Source organism: Ictidomys tridecemlineatus, chromosome 1 (assembly GCF_052094955.1).
Source record: "Ictidomys tridecemlineatus isolate mIctTri1 chromosome 1, mIctTri1.hap1, whole genome shotgun sequence".
In the NCBI taxonomy this organism is placed as follows: domain Eukaryota; kingdom Metazoa; phylum Chordata; class Mammalia; order Rodentia; family Sciuridae; genus Ictidomys; species Ictidomys tridecemlineatus.
The window spans coordinates 152,991,567-153,016,076 of record NC_135477.1 but is presented as its reverse complement, the minus strand read 5'-3'; the positions used below and the strand labels follow the sequence as shown (position 1 = coordinate 153,016,076).

The 24,510-nt window shown below is 47.2% G+C and overlaps 1 protein-coding gene across 1 annotated transcript in view; it reads left to right on the top strand.

Moving 5' to 3' along the window:
• The window catches only part of Adamts2 (ADAM metallopeptidase with thrombospondin type 1 motif 2), a 258,874-nt gene that overhangs the window by 130,588 nt on the left and 103,776 nt on the right, over positions 1–24,510 (top strand). The window contains exon 4 of the mRNA XM_078049898.1: positions 24,299–24,501. Coding sequence (XP_077906024.1) covers positions 24,299–24,501 — 203 coding nt within the window. The remainder of the gene's footprint in view (positions 1–24,298; positions 24,502–24,510) is intronic.

Below are 24,510 nucleotides of genomic sequence, written 5' to 3'. Positions count from 1 at the left end.
TGGACCTTTGAGTTTATTTACTTTTATGCAGTGTTGAGAATCAAACTCAGTGCCTCACACATGCTAGGCAAGCACTCTACCATTGAGCCACAATTCCAGTCCCATCCTTGATCTTTTTTTTTTTTTCTTTTTTGAGACAGAGTCTTAAATTACTAAGGTTCTTGCTACTTTTCCCAGATTGGCCTTGAACTTAACCTCCTGAGTCACTGAAATTACAGGTGTGTGTGCCCGGCTCAACAGCTCTTTATTATTTTTAAAAAACTTATTGTGCTACCAGTGGAATCAGTGATAAAAATGTAATAACCACAATGCGTAAGGTACTTACATTCTTTACCAATCTGAGGATCTTGTCACAGACACATGAGAATCTTTTAGCAGCACTAAACTGATGAACTGATGACCTGCCCAGGCTTAGAAATCAAGAAACGGAGAAATAAGTGTTTGTTTGTTTTTTAAAATTACATTAATTTGCTTAAAATGTTAGAGTTAAAATGCAACAGCCTGCTGGGCACAGTGGCACACACCTGTAATCCCAGCAGCTCAGAAAGCTGAAACAGGAGGATCTCAAGTTCAAAGCCAGCCTAAGCAACTCAGAGAGACCCTGTCTCTAAATTCAAACTAAAAAAGAAAAAAAAAAAAAAGAAAAGAAAAAGAAACAGTCCCCAAAGGCACAGGCTAGCTTAGCATTTGAGAGCTGATTCTTCAGGGAGAATTCCCAGTGTTCAAATTCTGATTCTGAGAGTTTTGTGAAACGGGGATGCTGTTCCTCAGGTTCCTCATCTGCAGAATGAAAATAAGGATCAGAGTTAATTTACTATGCTGCCATGGAGATTAGACCGGTAGATATAGATAATGTACTTTAAAAATCCCTGAACCATTTAAGAGCAACATGAATGTTTCTTTTTATTAGGAACCAAAAATGGTTTCCATGGTACCACTAGGCAGCAAAGTTGTAGTTTTACTAGGGTTGGAATAACACATTGCTACAATGTAACAACCTCTCACAAATGTATTTGCTTACCAGACTGGAATCTTATTTATTCATATAACTATGAATAAATAAGTATCGTGGACACAGCAGCCTAGGATAAATATAACAATGTCATCTGGGAGCATCAATTTTACTTGAAAAAGGTGCATAGGCTAAATATCCTTTATTCATATAGTGTTTTGGACCAGGAGTGTTCAGATTTTTTCAGATTTTAGAATATTTGTATGTACCTAATGAGAGATCTTGGGAGTGGGACCCAAGTCTAAATACTGAACTCATTTACATTTTGCATACACTGTGTACTCATAGCCTGAAGGTAATTTTATGCAACATTTTTTACTGTACCTGTGTTTTGACTGCAACCAATCACATGAGGTCAGGTGTGGAATTTTCTACTTGTGACACCATGTTAGTGCTCAAAAAAAAAATTTAAGAGTTTGGAGTTTTTCAGATTTTGAATTTTCAGATTAGGGATGCTTAACCTGCACTTTATTTCATAATGTAAAATTTACATGTGTTTAAAGATGAAACCTAAGAGTGGCAATAAAGTTCTGGTTTTGGGTCAGCTGCTATGGATTCTGCCATAATTTCCTGGGAAACTGGTTGATTTTCTATTATTTTATGGCAATTTAGATAAAAATTTTAGAAAAACATTATATGGATCAAAAAGGGACAAACATGATTTGGATTCTGGATCCATATAATCTTGAAGATAGCACACAGATTATTATATACCATCTTATCTGTTGATTTATCTGTTGACCTTCAATGTGTTCTATCATCAGAATTCTCAATGGGACTAAAGTTCAGACCCTGACCTCTATGTGAAAACTATCAATGATAATGCAGTTTGTAAGTTTATAATTCTAGACTCAACGATGATGATACTTACTCCTGCTTTTATTTATTTATTTTGGTACTGGGGATTGAACTCAAGGGCACTTTACCACTGAGCTCCATCCCTAGCCCTTTAAATTTTTTTTTTTTTTGAAACAGCATTCTCACTAAGTTGCTAAGGCTGGCCTTGAACTTGTGATCCTTCTGCCTCTGCCTCCCAAGTCACTGGGATTATAGGCTTGTGCTGCCCTGGCCAGTGACACTTTCCCTTATTGATGATTTTTTAGTCAAACATGATAATATATAGGTAACTTGCCTCTTCCAAAGAAATTTTTGTCTGTATTGTAATTTTTAAAAACAGTTTTATTGACATCATCGATAAAACAAGTAGCTGCATATATTTAATGTGTACAATGAATTTGGATGTATGTAAACTTCAGAAATACATAAAGGTAATAGATGTAGCCAACATCTCTATAGTTTCCTATGTCTTTCATCCCCTGCTTTTGAGGGGTGTACTGGGAGTGGAACCCAGGGCCTCACATATGCTGTGTAAGTGCTCTACTTCTGAGCCACATCCCGATCCCACCCCCTGCCACCTTTTATGGTAAGAACACTTAACATGGGTTCTACCCTCTTAATGAATTTCAAAGTGCATAATACAGTATTGTTAAGTTTAGCCGTAATGTACAGTCATTCTCTAGAACTCACTCATATATCATAAGTGAAACTTTATACCGATTGAAAACCAACTCCCATTTCTCCTCCCTTCAGCCCTGGCAAACACTATTACATAATCCGCTTCTATGTGTTTGACTGTTATAGATATAGTATCCCTGCCTTATCTGTGGGAGATACATTCCAAGACATTCCATGGATGCCTGAAGCTGCTGAGACTACAGAACCGTGTATATACTGATTTTTCTTATACATTCATACCTATGATAAAGTTTAATTTGTAAATTAGGCACAATAAGAGACTAACAATGGTTAACTAGTAAGTAAAATTGAACAATAAACACTATGTTATAGTAAAAGTTATTTTAAACCTATGAATTTCTTATTTCTGAAAATTTCCATGTATATTTTAGAACTTGGGTTGACCTAGAGTAACTAAAACCACAGAAAGCAAAACCTTGGATAAGAAAGGGACTACTGAACCTCATATAAATTTTATGCCATATTTGTCTTTCTGAAACTCATTTCAGCATGTGTGTGTGCCTGGGTCACGAGGACATGATATCAGACTCAAATCCTTTTTTATTTTTTGGAGAGCCCATTGCATTATAAAATGAAGGAATATTGAACCAGGACATGAATGGTGGTCTTTTTAATGGTGGTCTTTTTACATGAAATTAGGGGAATCTTGTACAGACCCAAACACCTTGCAATGCCTCAGTTTCAGCGAAGCCCAGTTTCCCTGGCAGGTGGGGCTTCAGGAGCAGACTCCAGGTCAGAGCCCTTAGGCCCTTGTACTCCCTCCAGGGTCTCAGCCTATCTGCACCTACAAGCACAGACTTCCCCATATTAAAACTATATAGTCAAAACTATATAGGTGATGTATGTTTAAAACCAGGTCTTCCTCTGGTCTCTGTGAAAGCAGGTTCTGGAGTAAGTGACGGATAAGACCAGCATATGCATTTCACAATAAAGTCCAGGAAAACCTCTCATGGTCATAGTGTGTGGGTGCCCAGTGCTCTTGATGCCCACTGGCCCTAAAATGGCTCCACTATACTTTTTAGTAATTCCATCCTGTCCATCCACCTGCCTCTCTGCCCTGCTGCTCTACCCATCTACCTGCTCTGCCCACTTCTACACCCTACCTTCCTGTCTTCTCACTCATCCTGCCTATCCTGCCCACCTGCCCCCCTCAACCCCTGTCCCCAGTTGTTCATCCTGCCTGCCTGTCCTGCTTACTTACATATTCCTCCACCTTCCACCCTATTGCCTTGTCTGCTCTCCCACTCTGCCCACCTGCCTACTCTACCCACATGCCCACTTCTTCAGCCTGCCTACCTGCCTGCTCTGCCCACTGGCTCATCCTGCCTGCTTTGGCGGCCTGCATGCCCTGCCTCCTGCCCAGACACTGGCCAGCCCCACCCCTCCGGTTCTGCTCTCCTGCTTGCCCGCAGGGACCTCCTCTTGCTAAACCACTTAATCCGGTGATATATTTCCTCTGGAAGGCCCAGCCCATCGATCCTGACTCTCAGGGATTTGATTACAGTGTTTTCTAACAAAGTCAAAAGCAGATTTCCATGAGAGGTTTATCGTTAAGTAATTATGGTGCTTTGGTGTTGTGTGCCAGCAGGCAGGAATTTAGGGGGTAAGGATGTCAAAGGAAAAGGTCAGAATATTAAATTAGAAAGAGGGACGGGGAGATGTAAGAGAGGCCAGGCGGCCTCTGGTTGGGGCTCCCGGCAGGCGTGGAGGGCCGTGAGAAAGGGGAGTTGTAAAAATGAACCATTTCACGCTTAATCACTATTTCCCATAAGGTACTGAAATGATGATGCGAACTGAACTTGGACAATTAGCGTAATTAAACATTCATGGTGCCTGCGGCCCATTTCCTGCCTGGGGATATCTTTGGAAGCAGAAGCGATTCTTTCTTCTTGGAGGTGATTTCAAGAGCAGCTTGTGGAGGGAGGGTTTCCTGTAGGGCTGACCGAGGGGGATGCACCCCTGAGCCTCCAGTGGGGACAAGACCCCTAAAGAGAGCTGGCAGCAGTCAGAGTCTGGCAGAAGGGGGGGGATGGTGACCCTGACCTGGTCGTCATGGGAGTGGGTGAGGGGTCTAGTGTTGGTGACCCATTCCCTTATTTGACTAAATCTAAGCCACTTAAGTCTGATTCTGTGGCTGTCACTTCTTTTCCTTCCATTCACTTACAAGAGGACTTCAAGGATCCCCTCTGTTTCACAGAGTCTCAGCTTTTTAATGTATAATGAACACTTACTGTGGGGGCTGTTGCCAGGACCAGTGTGTGTATTTTTCAGAAAGGGAAACTGAGGCACAGAGAGGGAGAGTGGACTGGCCATGTGACGCAGCTAGCTGGGAGATGGCCTTGCTGGGATTGGAATGCAGGCATCTGTTGAATTGTTCCCTCTCTCCACTCAGGGGAGGTGGAGGTTATTGGGTTTCCCCAGACTGATGAGCTTATCCTGGGTCAGCTACAGAGACTCTTCTGGCAGAAGGGGCACCAGGCATTGGGCTTCCTAGTGGGATGGTTAGAGATACTGAATGAGGTGACAGGTGTGAAGTCACCACCCGGGGCTCTGGCACCCTATAGGTGACCCAGTAATTGCTCAGGAATGGTGGGCTGTGAAGCCAGCTGGGTTTGGTTGGTTGGGATCCTGTTGGTGTCCAGGGCAGAGGTTGCAGACCCAGGCATATCTGGTGGGCAGTCAGGCAGGGAAAACCTCCAGGTCCCAGCCCACCTGCCTTTGTTGCTCTGAGACAGGAAGGATCCGGATGCAAGGCAGCAGCTGCTGACCCGGCTGGGCGTGGATCCATGGTGGGGACTCCTTCCACGTCATACCCAGGCTGGCCCTTGGACTATGGCAGGTGGGGGAAGGCCCAGCTGGGGCCCGAGGGGAGGGAATTGGGGCTGTCACAAGTCTGCCCACCCCCACAACCCTGCTGACTGGCTGGAGAAGACAGGAGAACTGGCGGATGTCCTGACAAGATCCTGGGGAGCGAGCCGGAATCAATAATAACTCTGTCTAGCTGGCACACTCCTGTTTGCAGTCGCTCTGAGGGTCATTGTGTTACTCATCCTGGGAGGAAACCCCGTACCCAGGACCTCCCCGGACTGTGCTCCAGCTCAGCCTCCCTCTGTGATCCAGACCCCTTGTGCCTGAGTGTTCAGGGAATGTATGTCCTGTGAGTCCCCCACAGGAGCTCAGGCCCAACATGCCCAAACTGCCCCCTTCTCCTCCCATGTGGCTCCTACTGAGGTTCCCATTGCAGCAAAGGGCTTCCCTGGGCAGCCAGTTGTTAGCTCTGAAACCCAGAATCCTCTTCCCAGCTCCCTCCCCACACCCCAACTGGACTCGACCTGACCATTCTGTGTGCGTGCCCACTTGCTGAGTCTCTGCTCCCTCTCCAGTCCCATCTCCTCACTGAAGCCAAGGCTGCTGTGAAGAACCACGTGTCCGTTCACATCTGCTTCTTGCTCAGACAGAGCCTCCTGTCTTCTGCCACATCCTCAGAAGAGGCCAGTGCCCAGCCATGACCTCTCCAGGGGCCTCTGGGAGGTGGGAATGCTGGTCCCACCAACTCTGTGGTTGCAGCCCAGTGGCTTTCTAGTTCCTGAAGAGTGTACTGACTGACCCACACTGTCCAGGTGCTCCCTGTCCATTCATCCTCAGTATCTGATGGCAGCAGGCTCCTGAACCAACAGCCATCTCATCCTGCCATGCCAGTGCCCAGAGGCAGGCCAACGAGAGGGGTGCCACACCACCTCCATCCCAGATTTTCCCAGGTGGGCACTGGCTATGGCTCCCTCTGAGCTGCAAAGGTCAGAGCCTCTAGGGGGCCAGATCTGGATGGGGAATCCCTTGGTGTCCCTGACCCTTCATTTTGTGAGGTCCACCCCTGGCCACCGCTCACATTTTTGGCTTTTTCTGAATGCATGTGACTTGGCTTTTGGACGGACTAATGGCTTGCAGCTTCATGAAAGGATGAACAAATTGGCCTCTGACTGCTTATTGCTGTACCGAGCCTCCACTTTCCCCTCTAAGGTATTCAGCTCCCTTCTCTAGAGGCAGCCACGGCTTCCCTGTTCTGCCTTTTCAGGATGTTCTAAGCACGTGTGTGCTTGTGTATGTGTGTGTCTGAGAGAGAGAGGGCAGGGGGAGGGAGAGAGATCCTGGAAGTAGAACAAAGGATTTTGTGATACGTATATATGTATGTTTTATTTTTTTGCATGAATACTAGCACACTACACATACTATATGCTATACTAACATTTGCTCTTATCACCAGGGAGTATATCTTGGAGATTTTTCATATCAGAACTTACAGGTCTGCCCATTTTTTCCTACCTAGATATTCCATTGTATGATAACTTATGGAACCAGTCTTTGATTGATGTGACTTAGTCTCTTTCAATGTTCACTGCTTTGAGTAATGCTGCACTGGATATCTTGATACTTATTCCTTTGCCCACTTGTTGGAGGACATTTGTAGGATTAAATTCTTTAACTAGATTTGCTGGTTCAAAGGGATGCTGTATTTTAAATTTCGATAGAGAAACCAGATTGACTTCCTAGGAAAGTGTGCAGAATCCACTTATATCCACACCTGACCCATACATTTTTATTTTGACAATCTGATGCAGGTATTTCGTTTATAAAGGATGAGGTTGAGTATCTTCTCATGTATTTAAAAGCTGCTTGGTGTTCTTTTCTCAAAAGTATTAGTTCATGACACTTTCCCATTTCCCTTTTGGATTGCTGGGCTCTTATTGATTTATTGGAGCTCTTTATATATTAAGGACATAGGTTTTTAGTCTGAAGTGCATGTGATATTAAATGAGCTCTTCACTGTGTGCAGGGCTGAACCAAGACCCCATGAGAGAGAGGAGGAGTTTGGTGTTCACTAAACATTTATTGCTGCAGGGATAACCAGTGAGTATGGATTGGATCCCTGTATGAGGAACCTATCAATAAATCACATCCACTAGGAGAGGAAAGGGATTCAGGTAAACAAAAAGGATGTGGGCTGTGGCCCAGGAACCTTCAGCCACTCTGGGGCTGAAGGCAGTGGGCTCACTCTGGTTTGATAGAACATGACTATACTCAAAGAGTCTCCAGACAAGTAGGGGGAGCGCATTTAGGAAATGGGCATTCCAGGCATGAACTGAGGTCGCAGACTAACTTGAGAGTCCAACTTTGTCTCATTTCATGAACAGCATTGTGCTTCTATTACTTTGATATTGCTTGGCAATATTTAAAAATCATAGACTTCACATGCAAATCCAGATCTTTAACCTCTTTACAAAAATAAGAAGGCCCAGCAACTGGGCCACTTAACCACTGCTGGCTACTTTGGAGATAGACAGCCTGCCCAAAGCCCACTGTGTGCTCTTGTTTCACACTCCAATGTGGCTCTTCTTATGGGAGCAAATTATTTCTGAGTTAAAAAAAGATTAGCCAAGAAGGCCACTTGTCTCAAGGAAAAATGGGAGAAAGCCTATTTCCTTGTGGAAATGCAGACCATTTCTCTGTGTTCAACATAGAAACAGAGGGTGCCAGGGTCAGAGAGGAGGACGTGGTGCAGCACACCCACTTGGCCCCTGCAGGCATCAAGCCCATGTGGCTGACATAGCAGGGACCCAGGATTCCGAGAGACTCAGGCAGGGCTGCTTTTGGCCTGTGGTCTGTGACATGGTGTGTTGTCACGGTGGCACCTGGAGCTTTCAGTGTGTCAGGAACCATGGCAGCAGCCCTCATGAGGAGGAAGGGAGAGGTCACTGTCAACATGCACCCTCTGCATGACCACAGTGAACACACACAGCCTCCACCTGCCCTGCTAACCTCGTAGCCTCCTCCCCTGCTAGCAGCAGCCAGGAAACAGAGAGGCATGCCTCCTTATCATGTGCTGCAGCTGCTGCTCCTGCCGGAGAGACACCACAGCTGCTTTGTCGCCTGCAGCCACTTCCTCCCCTCTGTAGCCTTGGCACGTTCATGGTGGCATAAGGATTAACAGTACTTTTCCATTTATTCAACAGGTGTTATTCACCCAAGTTCTTTTTTTTTTTGGTCAAGCTCCACATAGTTGCCTGGGACCTATAGAGGAGTCAGAGGTTGCTTCAGTCTTCCAGGAGTAGGGTGTGTGTGTGTGTGTGTGTGTGTGTGAGAGAGAGAGAGAGAGAGAGAGAGAGAGAGAGAGAGAGAGAGAGAGAGAGAGAGCGAGCTGGAGCTTGTATATGTTTGCATATGTATAGGTGTGTGAGTTTGTGTGAGTAGGTGTGTAAAAGTGTGTGCATGAGTGTGTGGTGGGGTGGTCAGTGATGGTGACAGCCCTCAGAGGACTGTAATGAAGTCGATGCTGCACAGGACCTGACAATAGCAGTTTTAGAAGTACTCCTACTCCGAGGAGTGAAGGAAGGAACAAATGAATGAATGAAAATATAGGTTTGGGGGCCAGAGAAGGAAGGAGCCCCTCACGAAGGGCAAGCAGGCAGATGGGAACTGTCCTAAAAAGGCAATCAGGGCTGGACCTGAAAAGAGGAGCAGAGTTGGCTAGGTAGAAAGTGGCAGTGGGGTCCCGGGTGCTGGAGAGGGTGTGCCTCCTCTGGGAACAAGGTGCTTCAGCTTCGGAGGTGGGAGAAGCCAGGGATGAGATGGGGCTCAGGCTGTCCTGCAAGGAGGAGCCCCCTTGGTGCCTTGGTGGGAGTCAGAGCAGGGACCCTTCCTGGGGTGTACAGACATGTTGCTCATTCAGTCTTCCTCTCAGTGAGCTGGCTGGATCTCTGCCAGCTGTGACCGGCAGGGTCACCGAAGCTTTTAAACAAGAAAAGGAAACCCCAGCCCTCCTCCAGTAGAATCATGATGATTTTTGTTGTCTCTGCCTAATTGACTGCTGGGCCTGTCTTCTGCAGCCCTTGGGATGTCCCGGGCAGCCAGGGTCAGGCAAGCAGGGCCTGCGCTACCCTTTCTGCAGAGAGGGTGGCCCCTCCCTCTACCCCCCCCTCGTGGTTCTCAGGGTGGCCCAGGATTGGGGCTTGGAGTGCACCCCCACCTCCTCCCCTCACACCTCAGTTGTTAGGAAAGGCCCTTTGAGGCTGTGTCACAGATTAAATTTACAGGATTCAGCACTCGCTCTGATTTCTGATTTCCTCCCTTCTCTAAATGGGGCTGATCAAATTAAGCCCCGTCAACACTGTGGTCTGACGGCAGCCTTGGTGGTGCACGGTGAACGGAGCAGGATGTCCCGCGTGTGGGAAGTAGGGGAGCCCCTGCCCTCCCCCTCCACTGCGGCTGGGTCTTTCTCAGGGAGGAAACCCCATGGGAGGGAGGGGCCTGTGAGGTTCACAGAGACCAATTAATGTCCCCTTCCCAGTCCTCCAGGCACCAGGTTCATAAGGAAAGCAAACAGGAGGCAAACCCGGCACCTGAGTCATGGGTTGTGTTGATGATGAGGTATCTGGAGAATTCTTCCTCAAGGGTGGATGGCTCAGTGGTACCCTGTGGTTACCCCAAGGTGCTACCCCCGAGTCCCAGAGTTAGCCAGGAGAAGCCATGTGCCCTGGCCCCAGCACCTCTATGTGCCTGAACTCTGCGTAGGAGAGGGAGGGATGAAAAGGGAGGAGGGGATCTGGGGACAACTGTGCTGGGCTGGGGGAGGGGGCAGAGGGGCCGGCTGATGAATGCTCTTGGCCTGGAAGGAGATGGCCTCACTCACATAGGGACCTCCTGTATATGTCCGCACCAAGCCCTTCCCAAAGGACCAACACTGCCACTCCAGGAGGACCTCACCAACCCTGCATGACATGGGGCTCAACCTCTGAGGAGAGAGAGTGCCCAGCAAGGGAAACTAAGGTGGACAGGTGGAGACAAACGCTTTGGGACTCGGATGTGAAGAATCCAGAGACGGACGAGGTATCGATTCCTGTGGGAGGCACAGGTGAGGACAGTGGCAGAGGTTCCAGAGACCCTTAGGAGTGAGGGAGAAGCCAGCTTTGCAGACCCTGCTGTGGGGCCAGGTGGATGTGGATGGCATGTCCCAAGGTGAGCAGTGTAGTTGGAGGGTGCAGATGGAGTTGGATGAGGCCATCAGACCCCAGAAGGTACTGGGTATTCAGAGTGGGAGGTGCCTGAGGGCCTTGGAAGAAGAGCGGTGTCCAGGAGGCTGCCAGATATCCAAATGAGGGACTCCAAAGCGTATACTGGGCTGACGACAGGGGTTTTCCTGCCTGTGACGTGCTTTCACCAGCTGAACATGGATGGACGTCTCCAGGCTGTGTCTGCGGCTGCTGGGGGGCCCTGAAACGTTGGCCATCAGCACCCTACTTTCCAGTCTCCTGCTTCCCCCACATTCTAAACGAGTTCCCAAGGAATCTTCCCTTCTGCTGGGACCTGTGGGTGTCTCTGTTTTGTTCTGAAGTTCACAGTAAATATTTTCATTAAGCGATCTGCCTGTCTCTCCACTGGCTCCTGCCATCTGGCCGCTGTGTGCTGGGGAGATGCTTTGAAAAGAAAACTCGGGGCCAGTTCCCTTCCTGGGCTGGCTGCCCAGCAGAGAGGAAGTTTGGTGTCCTGGAGACCAGGAGTGGTCCTATGGACCCTCCTTGGCTGTTGCAGATGTTTGCCCAGGGAAGGGCTCTGCTGGTCTCCCTGCTAGCAGTCTGCCCTGTCCCTAGAGGCCCAGGAACCTGGTTTCTGAAGGAGTCCTTGTGCATCCTGGGGGCTGTTAGACAGCCTGTGGAGGCTGCCAGGGAGGTGATGCGGGACAGGGGGCACCTGCAGGTGCAGATGAGACGAGGCAGTTCAGCTGGCGTTTGTGGGAGAGTGGGACAGGGACATTTGGAACCCTTGGGTGAGGGCTGTAGATAGCAGGCTTCTGAGCCCTGCTACAGGAAGCTGGGAGGAGCTCTGAGAACTCCTGGGCATCCAGCACAGCCCTGCTGTCTTGGACACTTCCTCAGGGTCCTTCATACCTCTGTGGGGCCACTGTGGCATCACTCCCAAGGATCTGTATCTGGGGACTGAACCAGAGCCTGGTCTCTTTCCCTGGGCCACAGACACAGCAAGCTTTCCCCTTGCTCCACCTTGGGTCCCTCCAGAAAGTAGGAGATGTAGGATAGAAGCAAGTGGAATGTCAGATCCCTCGAGAGTCTCAGCGTACTCTGGCTACAGAACCAAGTTGTGGTGTCACATCAATTCCAGTGTACTTGATCCTGTCTGTCTGCGTAGGATCTTGTTAGAACTCTCATGGTTGCAAGAGGCAGAAGGCAAGTGACTTGACTCAAGGAACTTGAAAGTTCCAGAGATGTTATCAACTTCTGCCATAGTTGGATTTGGGGACCTAAATGGCATCACCAGCTGTTTTTTTTTTTTTTTTGGTGCATTTTCTGTTGCTGTAGCAAAACACCTGAGGCTGAGTTGTTTATAAAGAAAGAGAATTATTTGGCTCACAGTTTTGTATGCTGAAAGTTGCAAGATTGGATGGCCCCCAACTGTCCAGCCTCTGACAAGGGTGTCACACCACAAAGGTGGGAGCACTTGGAGAAGAGATCACAGGGCGAGACAGGAAGCCAGAGGGATTCAGGGTTCCAGCTTGCTCATCTGTGACAACTTGGCGTCACGGGAACTAACCTGTGTCCTGATTAACTGTGTTATGCCTTCCGAGGTCTGTGTTCCCAGTGACCTAGACATTTTCCGCTAGACCCCATCTCTTTAACATTTTATCACTTCTCACGTCACCACAATGGAGATAAAGCTTCCAGGACTTGAGTCTCTGATGGACACAGTCAACCACTGGGGGACTAGCTCGGGCACTTGGTGTTGCTGTCTTCCTCTCTCAGTTCTGCTTCTTAGAGAAAAGGAGCCACCTCACAGCTCAGGAACTACACTGTCCCATCTTAGCAAACCCAGCAGAGAGAAAAGAGAGAGAATGTACCCATATACATCAGCAAATGGACTCGGGTTTCCTTGGCCTGGCTGGGCCATGGGGGTACTTCTGGAGCTGGGGGTTCAATAGGGTTGACTCCCCTGAATCATCTGGGCTGGCGGTAGGAGATAGTCATTGGCCACAAGAAAATCAAGGGCCAGCACTCAGAACGGGGGAGGTTACCATGTTGCCTGAGTCCAGGGCGAGTGGGTGAGGGGCAGATATGGACCTACATGCCCACCACTGAGGAGCATCCTTCAGCCCTCGGCCCTGGGAGGCATGTTCTGAGGAGGCAGGGGGGAAGTTTCTTTCCTTTTCTCCAGAGCTGTCCCATCCCCCAACCCAAGAAAGCTCTGGGAAGTGAAGCAGCCTGGGACTCAAGAGGACCACTGGGGCAGCCATGGTGGGGTGATTCATGGTCCTTTCGACGCTTGTCTCAGATTCGGTGCAGTTGCTACGGATGGGTCGTGTAGATGAAGCACTCCAGAGCCCCTCCCTGCGCCCTGGGAGCCCCGTCTCTGCTCCTGTCTTCCACCTTGAGTCATAAAAATGACACTGGGTGAGCAGCGTCTGTTGGAGTTGCAAAAATTAATTCAGATTCCGTAATAAAGTTATAAAGGCTGGGATGAAATGATCATAATGAGCTCCTTTTAATAAAACTCACCAGTGGGACTCGGCACTGATGGCCCCCGTGGGGCTGAGACGGCTTTCTGCTTCCCAGAGGCTCCAAAGAGCCTGCCTGCTGCCAAGCCGGGCCTCTTGGCTTGTCCTAATTATGCTTCTACGTAACCATATTTTATCTTAATGATCATCTTTAGGGGAATCTGTAGTCTTGGAGTTATTGTCTCTTGGTTGTTAACAAATGAGGAGTGACCTTCCTCCAGATGACCTGGTTGGTGGGGGGCCCCAGTGTGTGCTCCATGGGGCTGCTGGTGCCTGGGATTTGGGTCTCGCAGGACCTGTCCAGCAGCCCCTGCAGGGCCCTGGAAGTGGTTGTCAGAAAAAGGGACTATGTGGAGTTTTAGCCTGGGCTTTTCCTAAAATCATGACCTTAAGTCTAGTTTAGCCAGCCTCTCTCCCAACCCCTTTTTTGAAGTATTCCTGTCAGCACTTATAAGAATTGAAGCTTCAGAGACTCTTGACCCTAGGGAAGAGAAAATGGTTTGTTCTCCTCCACATGGTTGACAGGTTGTGAGGACAGCATGGTACCTCACTCTGTCTGTGTAGAAGGTACCGCATCAAGCCTGCCCAGACACCCATCCATCTGCTCAGCCAGCAGAGACCTGGGGAGTACAGAATGGCTCACAGGCAAGGGGCAAATAGGAGACAGGAAAAGAGCACTAGACTCGGGAGTCCCAAACCTGCCTAGCATCAATCATAAAAAACCACTTAGCTACATTTTCTTCTAGTACTTCTATGACTTGATTCTAATAATCCCATATTAGTTCCTTTGCATTACTACGACAGGGGCAATTAACTTTGAAAAGAAAAATTCACTCAAAATTTTGGCAGTTTAAAGGTGTAGTGCTGGCAAGTGCTGAGTTCTTAGCTATGTCATATCGTAGCAGACAACAATGGCAGGAGTGTGTCCAGGAACAAGCACATGATAATTTCTTGAATCGACAGGGAAAGAGAACAGTGGAGCCACACTTGTTCCTTTTATAATGATTCTCTTGAGAGAACTCAAGGGGGTTGCACAAGAAATACCTTATGCCTAAGAAATAGGAGGACAATCGTACCACACCCAAATCATAATGCTGATCCACCTGGAATTTATTTATTTATTTTTGCATAAAGAGTGAGGTCAGAATTTGATCTACTAGAATGGAACCACCATTTGACCCAGCTTTCCCTCTCCTCAATTCTATACCCAAAGGACTTAAAGACAGAATACTGCAGGGACACAGCCACTTCAATGTTCATAGTTGCACAACTCACAATAGCTAAATAGCTATATATACATAATGGATTAGTACTCAGCATTAAAAGAGAATAAAATTATGGCATTTGTAGGTAAATGGATGGCATTGGAGAATATCATACTAAGCGAAGTAAGCCAATCCCCAAAAAACAAAGGCCGAATGTTCTCTCTGATAAGTGGATGCTGATCCATAATGGTGTGTATGTGTGGGGAGGAGAATGGAGGAACTTTGATGGAGTCAGGGGAGGGAGGGAAAGAGAGGGAGCATGGGGGTAGGAAAGATGGTGGAATGAGATGAACATCATTACCCCTAGGGACATATATGACTGCACATGTGGTACGACTCTACATTGTATACAGCCAGAGGAATGAAAAGTTGTGCTCCATTTGTGTACATTGAATAGAAAAGCTTTCTGCTGTCATGTATAACTGATAGAACTAATAAACAATAAATTAAAAAAGAATTTGATCTATTACATCTAACTGCTTGTCCTAACATCATACAAACACAATCCTCTCTTTTTCTTCTTCTCTTCCCTTGCAATGAACAACCATTCTAAGGTGATCCAATAGTATCCTTTTGTTAGTGTAAAGTTTTGCAAAATGAGTGCTGCTTCCTTGAGACCATGTCTTTTTTTATTGAAATAAATTATGCTGCCTCTAATTTTGTTTCTTATCTTTTGCACTAAAACCTTTGTTTTTTAAGATTCATCCATCTGTGAAGATTTCAAACTCCTAACTCTGTGGAGAACTGTGTGGAGTGTACCCCCTGTATTTGCTACTTCCCTATTAGTAATGTCCAGAGTTTTTTCCAGCCTCCCCCGACCTACACAATACTGTGATAAACAGCTGTCAGTTGCCTCCTTTGGGACCTGACTCAGTTGCCCTCCACATCTGGGGCAAGGCTAGCATCTAGGATTAGATCTCCTTTTATTATCATTCAAGGGATTTTCTTTTTGTTTCTCCTGTGCTGGGTCTGTTGTTTCCTATATCTTATGTCTTACTCTTTCTTGGTCACTTCTTTTGATAGACTACATACTTCATAGCTTTTTTTTTTTTTTTTTTGGTACTGAGGATTGAACCCAGGGGTGCTTAACCAGTGAACTACATCCCAGCCTCTCCTTTTTTTTTAAGAGACAAGATATCATCGAGTTATTTAGGGCCTCACTAAGTTGCTGAGGCTGGCTTTGAACTTTCGATCCTTCTGCTTCAACCTCCGGTGCTGCTGGGATTATAGGCATGTGCCACCACACCCAGCCCTTCATAGCTTTTTTTAGTAGGAGTGTTGACAGGTAAATATCCTGAGAACTTACATGTCTGTAAATAAATGTCTTTATTTCCTTTTTATATTTGATTAAGAATTTGTCTGTGTATGAAACTGCAATTAGGAAATTGTTTTCCTTCAGAATTTTGAAGACTTTAATCCATTTCTTTTCTACTTCTTATGCTGTTTTTGTGAAATCTAAGCCATTATGATTCCAATTCTTCATCTGCCACCTCTTCTGTAACCTGCTTATTCCCTCCTCTTGTCTTGTATGTTTGTGGACTCATGTTCTGATATTTCTGGGTCTATTTTCCTCTATTATGTTGTGTGCTAGTTGTATCTTTTCAATCTGAGAACATCTTCCAGTTAAGGGAAATTTTCTTGACTAATTTCCCTAATAATTTCTGTCTCTCTTCATGGAACCTCTCTTCCCAGGATGATACATTTCTGTATCATCCTAATTGTTAAAAGTCTTTGTCTTATTGTTTTACTTTCTTTTCTCAGTCCTTCCATTGAGTTTTTCATTTCTGCTGAAATACTTTTCATTTCAAAGACTCCTTCTCTTCTCCTTCCATTCTTGCTTAATGGATATAACGTGTTCTTTTACCTTTCAGAGAACACTGATAATACGTTTCTCCACTTTCTTGTACCATCTCTGTTTCCTCTTTATTTTGCTTCTCCTTGGCCTCTATCTGTAATGTTGGAGACTTCCATCAGAGAGTTGGCTGCTCATGTGTAAGTGTGTGCAGCAAAAGTGGTGACTGGAAGCCCAGGGCACAGTGATACTGCCTCTTGGTCTTTGGTTGATCAGATTTCCTGGAGAAGACCCTTTTAGTCTTCTGGCCTGGGAGGGTGAGGGCCTGAACACCTGCATTTTCTGGGAATAACAGGATTTGTTCATTCTTCCCATTTCTGGTATGGTACCGTAGACCTCTTTACTACACCTGGTGCCTATAGCCTAGAAACCTTATTTTCAACCTTGTTAGGAGAGAAGTACTGCAATGCCCGTGCAGAAGAGGGACTTAGATTCAGGAAATGAACTGGGCATTAGCCTTCAACCAGTCCTACTTATTTCAACTCACCCTCCACCCCCACTTCTGGATGTTCCTTAGTGCATCAATTCTGGAACCTGTGGAGTATTCTGTGATGCAAACCGGGAGAATCTTGACTTCTTCCCTGCCAGCTTGGGATTCAGCGTTCTTGGGTATACCAAGTTCATTCCCATAGGAAGTGCCTCTGCTTTCCAGCCTCAAACACTTTCTATTATTACTTCTTTTGCTGTTCTCTCTGTCCTCCCAGAGGTGTTTCTTTAAAAAAAAAAAATGACTTGGCTAAAGTTTTCATGTGGTTCCAGGCAGGAGTAAAATGGGATGTATGTGTTCAATCTGTCATTTTAACCCCCAAAGTCTCCCATTTTTGGAATTTTTACTCAGTTCCATTGAGCTCTTGTCTTTCTTGACACCAGCACCATAATATCCTAATTAATGTTATTTTATACTATATTCTGTTAATTTGAATGACAAATACTCCCTTATTGTTATTCTTTTTCAGTGCTTTTCTGGCTGTTCTCACATGTGTTGTCTTCCAGGTGAACTCTGGAATTACTTTGCTGGAGTTTAACAGTTTTTATTTGATGGTGATTGTGTTACATTTCTAGATTAATTTGGAAGAATCAACTTCCAGTTCATGATCGTGTCATTGTGTCTCCATTTTCTGAGTTCTTCCTTTGTATTTTTGTGGAGTTTTAGTCTATATTACTTTGTTCGTAGCCTATGTGCATCCTCCATTTTTTACTGATTCCTGGGTATTTGCGAGGAGTGTTGTTTGTTGCTATAGATGACAAACCCTTTGTACACCACCTTGTTTCGCAGGTGGTTATTGCTGTGTACAAGAAATGTGTTGATCTTTATATGTTCATTTTACATAAGATGAAAAGTACTATTCCTTGTAGGTTTTATAAAACTTTTTAATAAAATCTTCTAGGCTTTCCTTTGACTACTTTTTCAGTTTCTTGTGAGTTTACGGGGGTTCTCTACCTGAGCCAACAATAGGAATTTCTACTTCATCTAGACTACGCCTGTGTTTTAAATTTCTGGCATTTAGGATTTCAAGGAGCTTAAATTTTCTTATTTTTTTATTCTATCTCAGCGTTACTGATTGTGGACACAAGTTTTGAGTTTTCTTTGTGTCATAAAGTGAAGTCAGATTTGGAACTTATTTCATGCATGCATGAAAAGGGCATGTCTTCTGGTTTGGGGGTTTAAACACTAGATTGTCTTATTAGTTCAAATCCTTTATCTCCTTATTTAATGTTTTGTCCAACTCATCTGTTGTTTTCTGGAATCAATGTGTTAAAGTACACATTTAACTGTGGCCTTGTCCATTTCTCCTTGGGTCCATTTGAAACTCTGCTAGGAGCATCAGGTTTCCTGACTCTCATGTCTTCTCCAGGAACTGTTTGCCTTGGCCGTCTGTTCCCTTGAATGCCTTGAATTAAATTTATCTCATGAATATTATTATAATGCCTGGTTTCTTTTCATTGGCAATTACGTGGCATATGCTTCCTCGCCTCATTTGTTTTAAATCCTCCTGGTCATTTTATCTTCGTTATGCCTTGTGCAAGTAATTTATAGCTGGATTTCCTTCCAGTTCCTATGTCTCTACCTGTCACCACATTTTGGCTCCTGCTTCTCCTACAGGCTTTCTGGCCTTCCTGGTCCTGTTTGCACCTGCCTCTTCTTTCAGACCATCTCTCAGCTCCTGGGAGGACCCCTCCCTGCCTTCTTCTGGTCCCTGTGTTCTGACTTCCTCCCCCTGCTGTGGCTTCTACCCCTCACAGGCCTGAGGTTACCTGTTGGGTCACTAGGAAAACTGAGGCACACCTGATCCTATGACCTCTGTCCGCTGGGGTGCTCCATCCAAGATGGAGGAGGCAGTTAATGCACAAATCTCACACAATGGCTCATTACATGAGGAAGTGAACAGGATGCTATTAGAGGATTTGGGGGAGGGGACTACTTTAATTAAGGATGAAATGAGGGAAGACCTCCTTGAGAAAGTGACATTTTAGCAGATACCTGAAGGATGGAAGAAATGAAGGGCAGGTTATTCCCTGGGGAAAGGACAGTACAGTCTTCCCCTGTCACCTGGTTGTTCCCTAGAGTGTCAATGAAGTCTGTGGAGGAAGCACATGAGAACTGTGTTAATCAGCTTTGCGCTACTATGACAAAATACCTGAGACAAACAGCTTCTAAAAAGAAAAGTTTATTTCACTTCATGGTTTTAGAGGTTTCAGTCCATGGTCCCTTGGCCCTATTGCTATGGGTCTTTGGCAGCTGAGTGCATCATGGTGGGGGCTCCGGGAGCCTGATCACTTCATGGCACCCAGAAAGCAAAGAGAAATCCAGGAAGGCCAGGAGTCCCAATGTCCCATTCAAGGGCTCAACCCCAGTGACATAATTTCCTTCACTAGGCACCACATCCTAAAGGTTCCACCACTTCCCAGTAGTGCCACAGTCTGGTGACCAGGCCTTGAACACATTAACCTTTGGAGGATACTGCAGGTCCAAACTACAGCAGGGACCAAATATGCCCCTGTCTTTCAAGGCTCTGAGTCCAGTGCAGGGGGGAGATATTGAGGCTTTGCACCACAATCTGTGGGATTATTCCCTATGGCCCTTTTGGGGGGCTCCTCTTGGGCCTGGGGGGCAGCTAACTTTAGGTAGAAGCAGAAGCAGAAAGAGTATTCCAGGTGGAGAGGTGAGCCCAGCAAAAGTGTGGGTGTGGCCTTTCACATGGGCTGGCAAATACCAGATACCTTTGACATGGTAGGGCTAGCACCTGCCACGTGATGCTCCTGAGCCTGTAGTCTCAAGCCCCAGGTTTTCTCTTCTCCAGGCTCAATGATCTTGTTTCTATCAATTTTGATTTCCCCTAAACCAACCCTTGTGTCGGGACTGCTCTGGGCCATGTTAATAATGTTGGGAAATACACCCATAGTTTACTATGGTAAGTACATTCTCATTGCAATGTCCTGCTATTCCCAAATATATAAATAATTATTCTTTGGAGGGAAAGAATAATGTTTCATTCTGGCCTGGGTCAGGTCCTGGTTCCTCCTTTCTAACACTGTGGTTTGAGAGTCACTTGATCTTTCTATTCTTCTATTTCTTTACTGCTTATCTTAGTCCATTTCATGTTGCTGTAACAAAATACTTGATGCTGGCTAATGCATAAAGATCAGAGGTTTATTTTGCTCACCATTCTGGTGGCAGAAAAGTTCAAACAGCATGGTGCTGGCATCCTGACAAGGCACCTCCCCCTAGCTGTGTCATAACATAGCATTTGGCATCACAATGGCAGGAACATGTAAGTGTGAGTGGGAAAGACTGTATGGCAAGAAAGGAAGCAAGAGACAAGCAGGGTCCAAGCTCACTCTTTTATAACAACCTATTCTCTGGGGAGCTAATCCAGTCCCTTGAGACCTGACCCCCTCTTTTGAGTTAGTCCCTTAAGGTTTCCACCATCTCAGTAATATTACTGAGAATAAGCTTCCCGTTTCTGAACCTTTGGGGGACAAGCCACATCCTAACCATAGCACCACTAGAATGATAAGGATCCTCCTCCTTAGTGTGCAAGTCAAATGGCTATTGGAGGTGACAGTCTCATCACTGTGAAGGGCTATGCATATGCCCTTGCTCCAGAGACCTGGACACTGAGGTTCCCAGGATACTGACAGATATAGCCCTCAGCCCACTAGCTCAGGGGGACAGGCAGTACCCTTAGTTGTATGGGGCTATAAATTAGCCTGGCAGCCGTGACCCACTCATCCCCTGGGTGGCACTTGCTTTGGGCTTCCCTGGACAGGAGCCCTGCTTTTCTTCAACACATCTTCTCCACGGTCTGTTGATCGGCTCCTTGACAGAGCCTTTCTTTTCCATTCTAGAAACTCTAAAACTGGGGATGGCTCTTGGATATGCCTCCTGCTGTGTGTCTCTTGCCCAAGACATGAGCAAACAGAGCCCCAGCTGCCATCTGGAAGTGTCTCCAAGCACAGGAAATGCCAGGAACTAAACATCTTTTTAGTTACCCAATTGAAAGATAGGATACTGGGGCTGGGGTTGTGGCTCAGTGGTGGAGCACTTGCCTAGCATGTGGGAGGCACTGGGTTCAATTCTCAGCAGCACATATAAATAAATAAAATAAAGGCATCAACAACTAAAAAATTAAAAAAAAAATAAAATGAAAGATATGATACTGTGCCAGATCCTTCCCTTAGGAGAGACTCAGCCTACCAGGACCAGTGACTTCTCCTTCTGGAGGTAGCTGCACAGAGAAGTGAGACTGAAGGCAGCAGCATCCCCCGCCTCAGCAGGAGATGGGCAGGACTGACAGCTCACTATTCAGCTGGCCCAGTAATGCAGGATGGAGTGACCCGTGTGAGCTCTGGGTCACTGTGGCTTAGCAGGCCTAGGCTGCAAGTTCATGGGAGCTCCCAGGGAAGTCAGAGATAGTGGCAAAGAGTCTGCTCCACCTGGCCTCGAAGGAACAAGTCTAGCAGAGGTCTTTAGATGAGGCAGGCAGCCCAGCACACGTGGGCTGGTTCCAAAGGCCAACGTGAAGGTCAAGGGGATCACTAGGAAGCCGATCCAGGACCATGCAGAAGCTTGCTGCTGGCCAGAGCTCCCTGAAGCAGGAATCCTGTGAAAGACAGGCATCCTGGGCTTTAGGGTCAAGCCCATGTGGGGAAAGTTGAGGTGGTACCCAGGATTGATGAGGCAGAATGTGCCTGCTGTGGGGAGCTTGACTACCAGGTCCCACGGGGACAGAGAAGAGCGGAAGGCAGCTGGACCAGGCTCATGTACCCCCAGGCCTGGGGCACAACAGACCTTACTGACTTTGGGGCTGCTCCCTGTGTCCTGAATGAGACTGAGACTTCCAGGGACCAGACTACCTGGGAAGGCTCTCACCTGCCTGCTGCTCTCACCTGCTGACCTCAGGGGTCCTGTCTTTCTGTCTTTACCTGCTTTGCCATTGGGCCTTGGGGCTTGTCCACAGGAGCTGGGGAAAGAGGGAAGGAGAGTGTTCTATAATATAATGTCCAAGGCACCCCCAAAATGATCATGATGAGAATAATGATGACAAAAATAACTATGTTTAAGGTGAACTTGGCATTTCTAAAACATCTTTTTTTAAAAAAAAAAAAAAAACCCACTGCTTTGAGTAGACCTATAACATACAGTTTGGTTAGACACTATGCTCCTTGACAGAAGCAGCTTCAAGACTAGCCTTAGCCCAGCTCTGACCTGATGGTGGCCCTGTGCCCTACCCCCCTTAAGGGATATCTGGAGGGGATACTATATAGTGACCCAGGAGTTAGGATCAGGAGAGTACACTCTGAGGTCTTTTGGAGCCAGGAGGTCATCAGGGGTGGCAGGTAAGTGGCCCTATGTGTCCTATCTGCAGACATGGTCCTCAGTTCACAGCCCTGGGTTACACTGGGATGGCTTCATCTCCAAATTCCTCAAGAGAAACTGGATATTCTATCTTGTTTTTAATGTGAAATCTCCCAGTTTTCAAATACTTTCAACCAAATAAGGCATTCCCCCCTCCCCCCAATAAGATATTTTTAAAATACCACATGGTCTTAATGAGCACCTCTGTGGTCTGGCTTTGCCCCTAGGGGCTGCCCATGCATGACCCTTAGCTTGATAGGGGCAGAAGGGAATGTCCAGCTTCTTCCCCAGGGAAAGACTTTTTCTATGGAAATTACCATCTTTCTGTTTCCCAAGGTGGTTCTGAAGGTGAGCTGTCCCTGCTCGTTGAAAATGCAAAGAAATAAATGTATAAAAATAGAGGAGCAATCCCTCAATTCTTCTGTCAGGTTTAAGTCCCCAGCGTCTCCTCTGGGAGCAGCAGGGATGGCCCTGAATCATCTCCAGGCAGCTGAGTGGAGCACTGAGCTCTGCACGGGCACTGCCTGCAGGGCTCCCAGCCCCTTCCCTGAGCCTGGCACAGCCCTGGGCAGCACCAACGTGTGTATGTATGTGTGTGTTTGCATTGTGTACATATGTGTGTGTATGTGCATGTAGGTGTGTGCCTGCACATGTATGTGGATTGTGCCGGGACTCCAAGGACCCAAGAAGGCATGGGAACCCAAGCAGCAGCTGCTCAGTCCTGGCCCCAACTTGTTCTTTTTCCAGTCAAAGCCGGCACCTTTGCTTCTCACCTCCTCTCTTTTCATTCTTGGTCTCGCCCACAACCAAGCTGCAGACGTACCTCTGACTAAGTCAGTTCATCTTGTCTGAAGCAGGAAGCAGAGTTTAAGGAAAGAGCTTCTGGCAGAGAGTCAGCCATGCTGGGGTTCTGTCAGTCTCCTCATCTGTCAAATGGGGACAGTAATTTGTACTGAAGATGCCTGTTGCACTCTTTGAGGAGATGAATACTGGGGGCCAATTTGGGGGAGTGGGCCCCCAAACCAGGCTGCTTCACATCTCCCTGAGTGGCCAAGTTCCCTTGAGAGGCCTGGTTCCACCTCCAGAGCCTGTCTTGTGCCACCTTGACATGGAAGAAGTGCCCATACTTGTCTGGGGAATGTGGTAGATAAGAGGCGATAAGGATAAGTGACAAAGTTGTTCTGGAAGATTCTTTATAGACAATGTTTCAGGGATGTCAACAGCTGAGCAGGGCTCTTGGTACCCACTCTAGCTAAAGCTAGGACCTGGACATCACCCTCAGTGTTGATGATGTCACCTGCGTCTCTGGTTCTTCTCAGGGCAGGAATCACTGAGTGTCACTGAGAAGCACAACCTGCCTTGGACAGAGACCTGTGCTGCAGGGCAGGGGTGAAAGGGATAGGGCTTCCAAGACAGGGCCACGGGGACTCAGTGGGCAGCATACAGTGTGGTCTGCAGCTGCCATCAATGCTGATGGTTGGCCTCGTCAGTCTGGCTGTGACCCTAAGAGGTGAGGGCAGGGGAGGACTGAGAACTGGAGCACTGGTCCAGGGTGACATTTAAACCCAGTGGGGAAGTAGATGGGAACAAAGGCAGAAGCCACAGCTTTGCAGACAGTGGGACACCATCTGAGGCCCTGAACTTGATGGAGCTCCAGGTCCTGGACTCTGTAGCTGAGACCCCTCAGGCCCTTACCCCCATCCGGGCTGTTGCTCGTTGCCTGGTGCTAACTCTTTAGGGGCAGGAAGTCAGGGCCTGCTGTGGAGAGCTATCATGAGGAGCTCATGTTGGTCCCTGCACAATTCATTGAGCACCAGGGGCTAACTGAAGAGTGGGGTGGGGGACATCTACCTGGCCTCAGATGCTGGGTGCCAGCCAGCCCTGGGCTCCCCAGTCTGTCATAGTCTCAGGAGGACACCGTGGCCCTCACTGTGGCGGGAGTTACTGCCAGGTGCTAGCCAAAGAGTTGGCCCTAAAGCCTCTGAGGCGGTTGGTTTGGGTGCGGCTGAGTCTGAGCCAGCTTGGCATATCACTACAGCCCCTCTCTAGACCTCAGTTTGTTCTTCTGCTAAATGGAGGCAACAATGCCCTTGAGGAGGATGATGATGATGTTGCTGGCACTTGGCTGGAGTTGAGCTGCATCCAGTGGAGTCTCGTCCTGCTGTGATGTTCCCGGTGAGCCCGGCCTGCCGCTGATGATAATGTCCTATCCCTGTAGGGGCCTCCCTGGGCAACTTGGATAGCCTCAGCCAAGCGCTGGGCATCTTGGAGGAGCAGGTCAACAGCTCCAGGAGGAGGGCGCGAAGACACGCTGCCGATGACGACTACAACATTGAAGTCCTGCTGGGTGTGGACGACTCCGTGGTTCAGTTCCACGGGAAGGAGCACGTGCAGAAGTACCTGCTGACGCTCATGAACATCGTAAGTGGG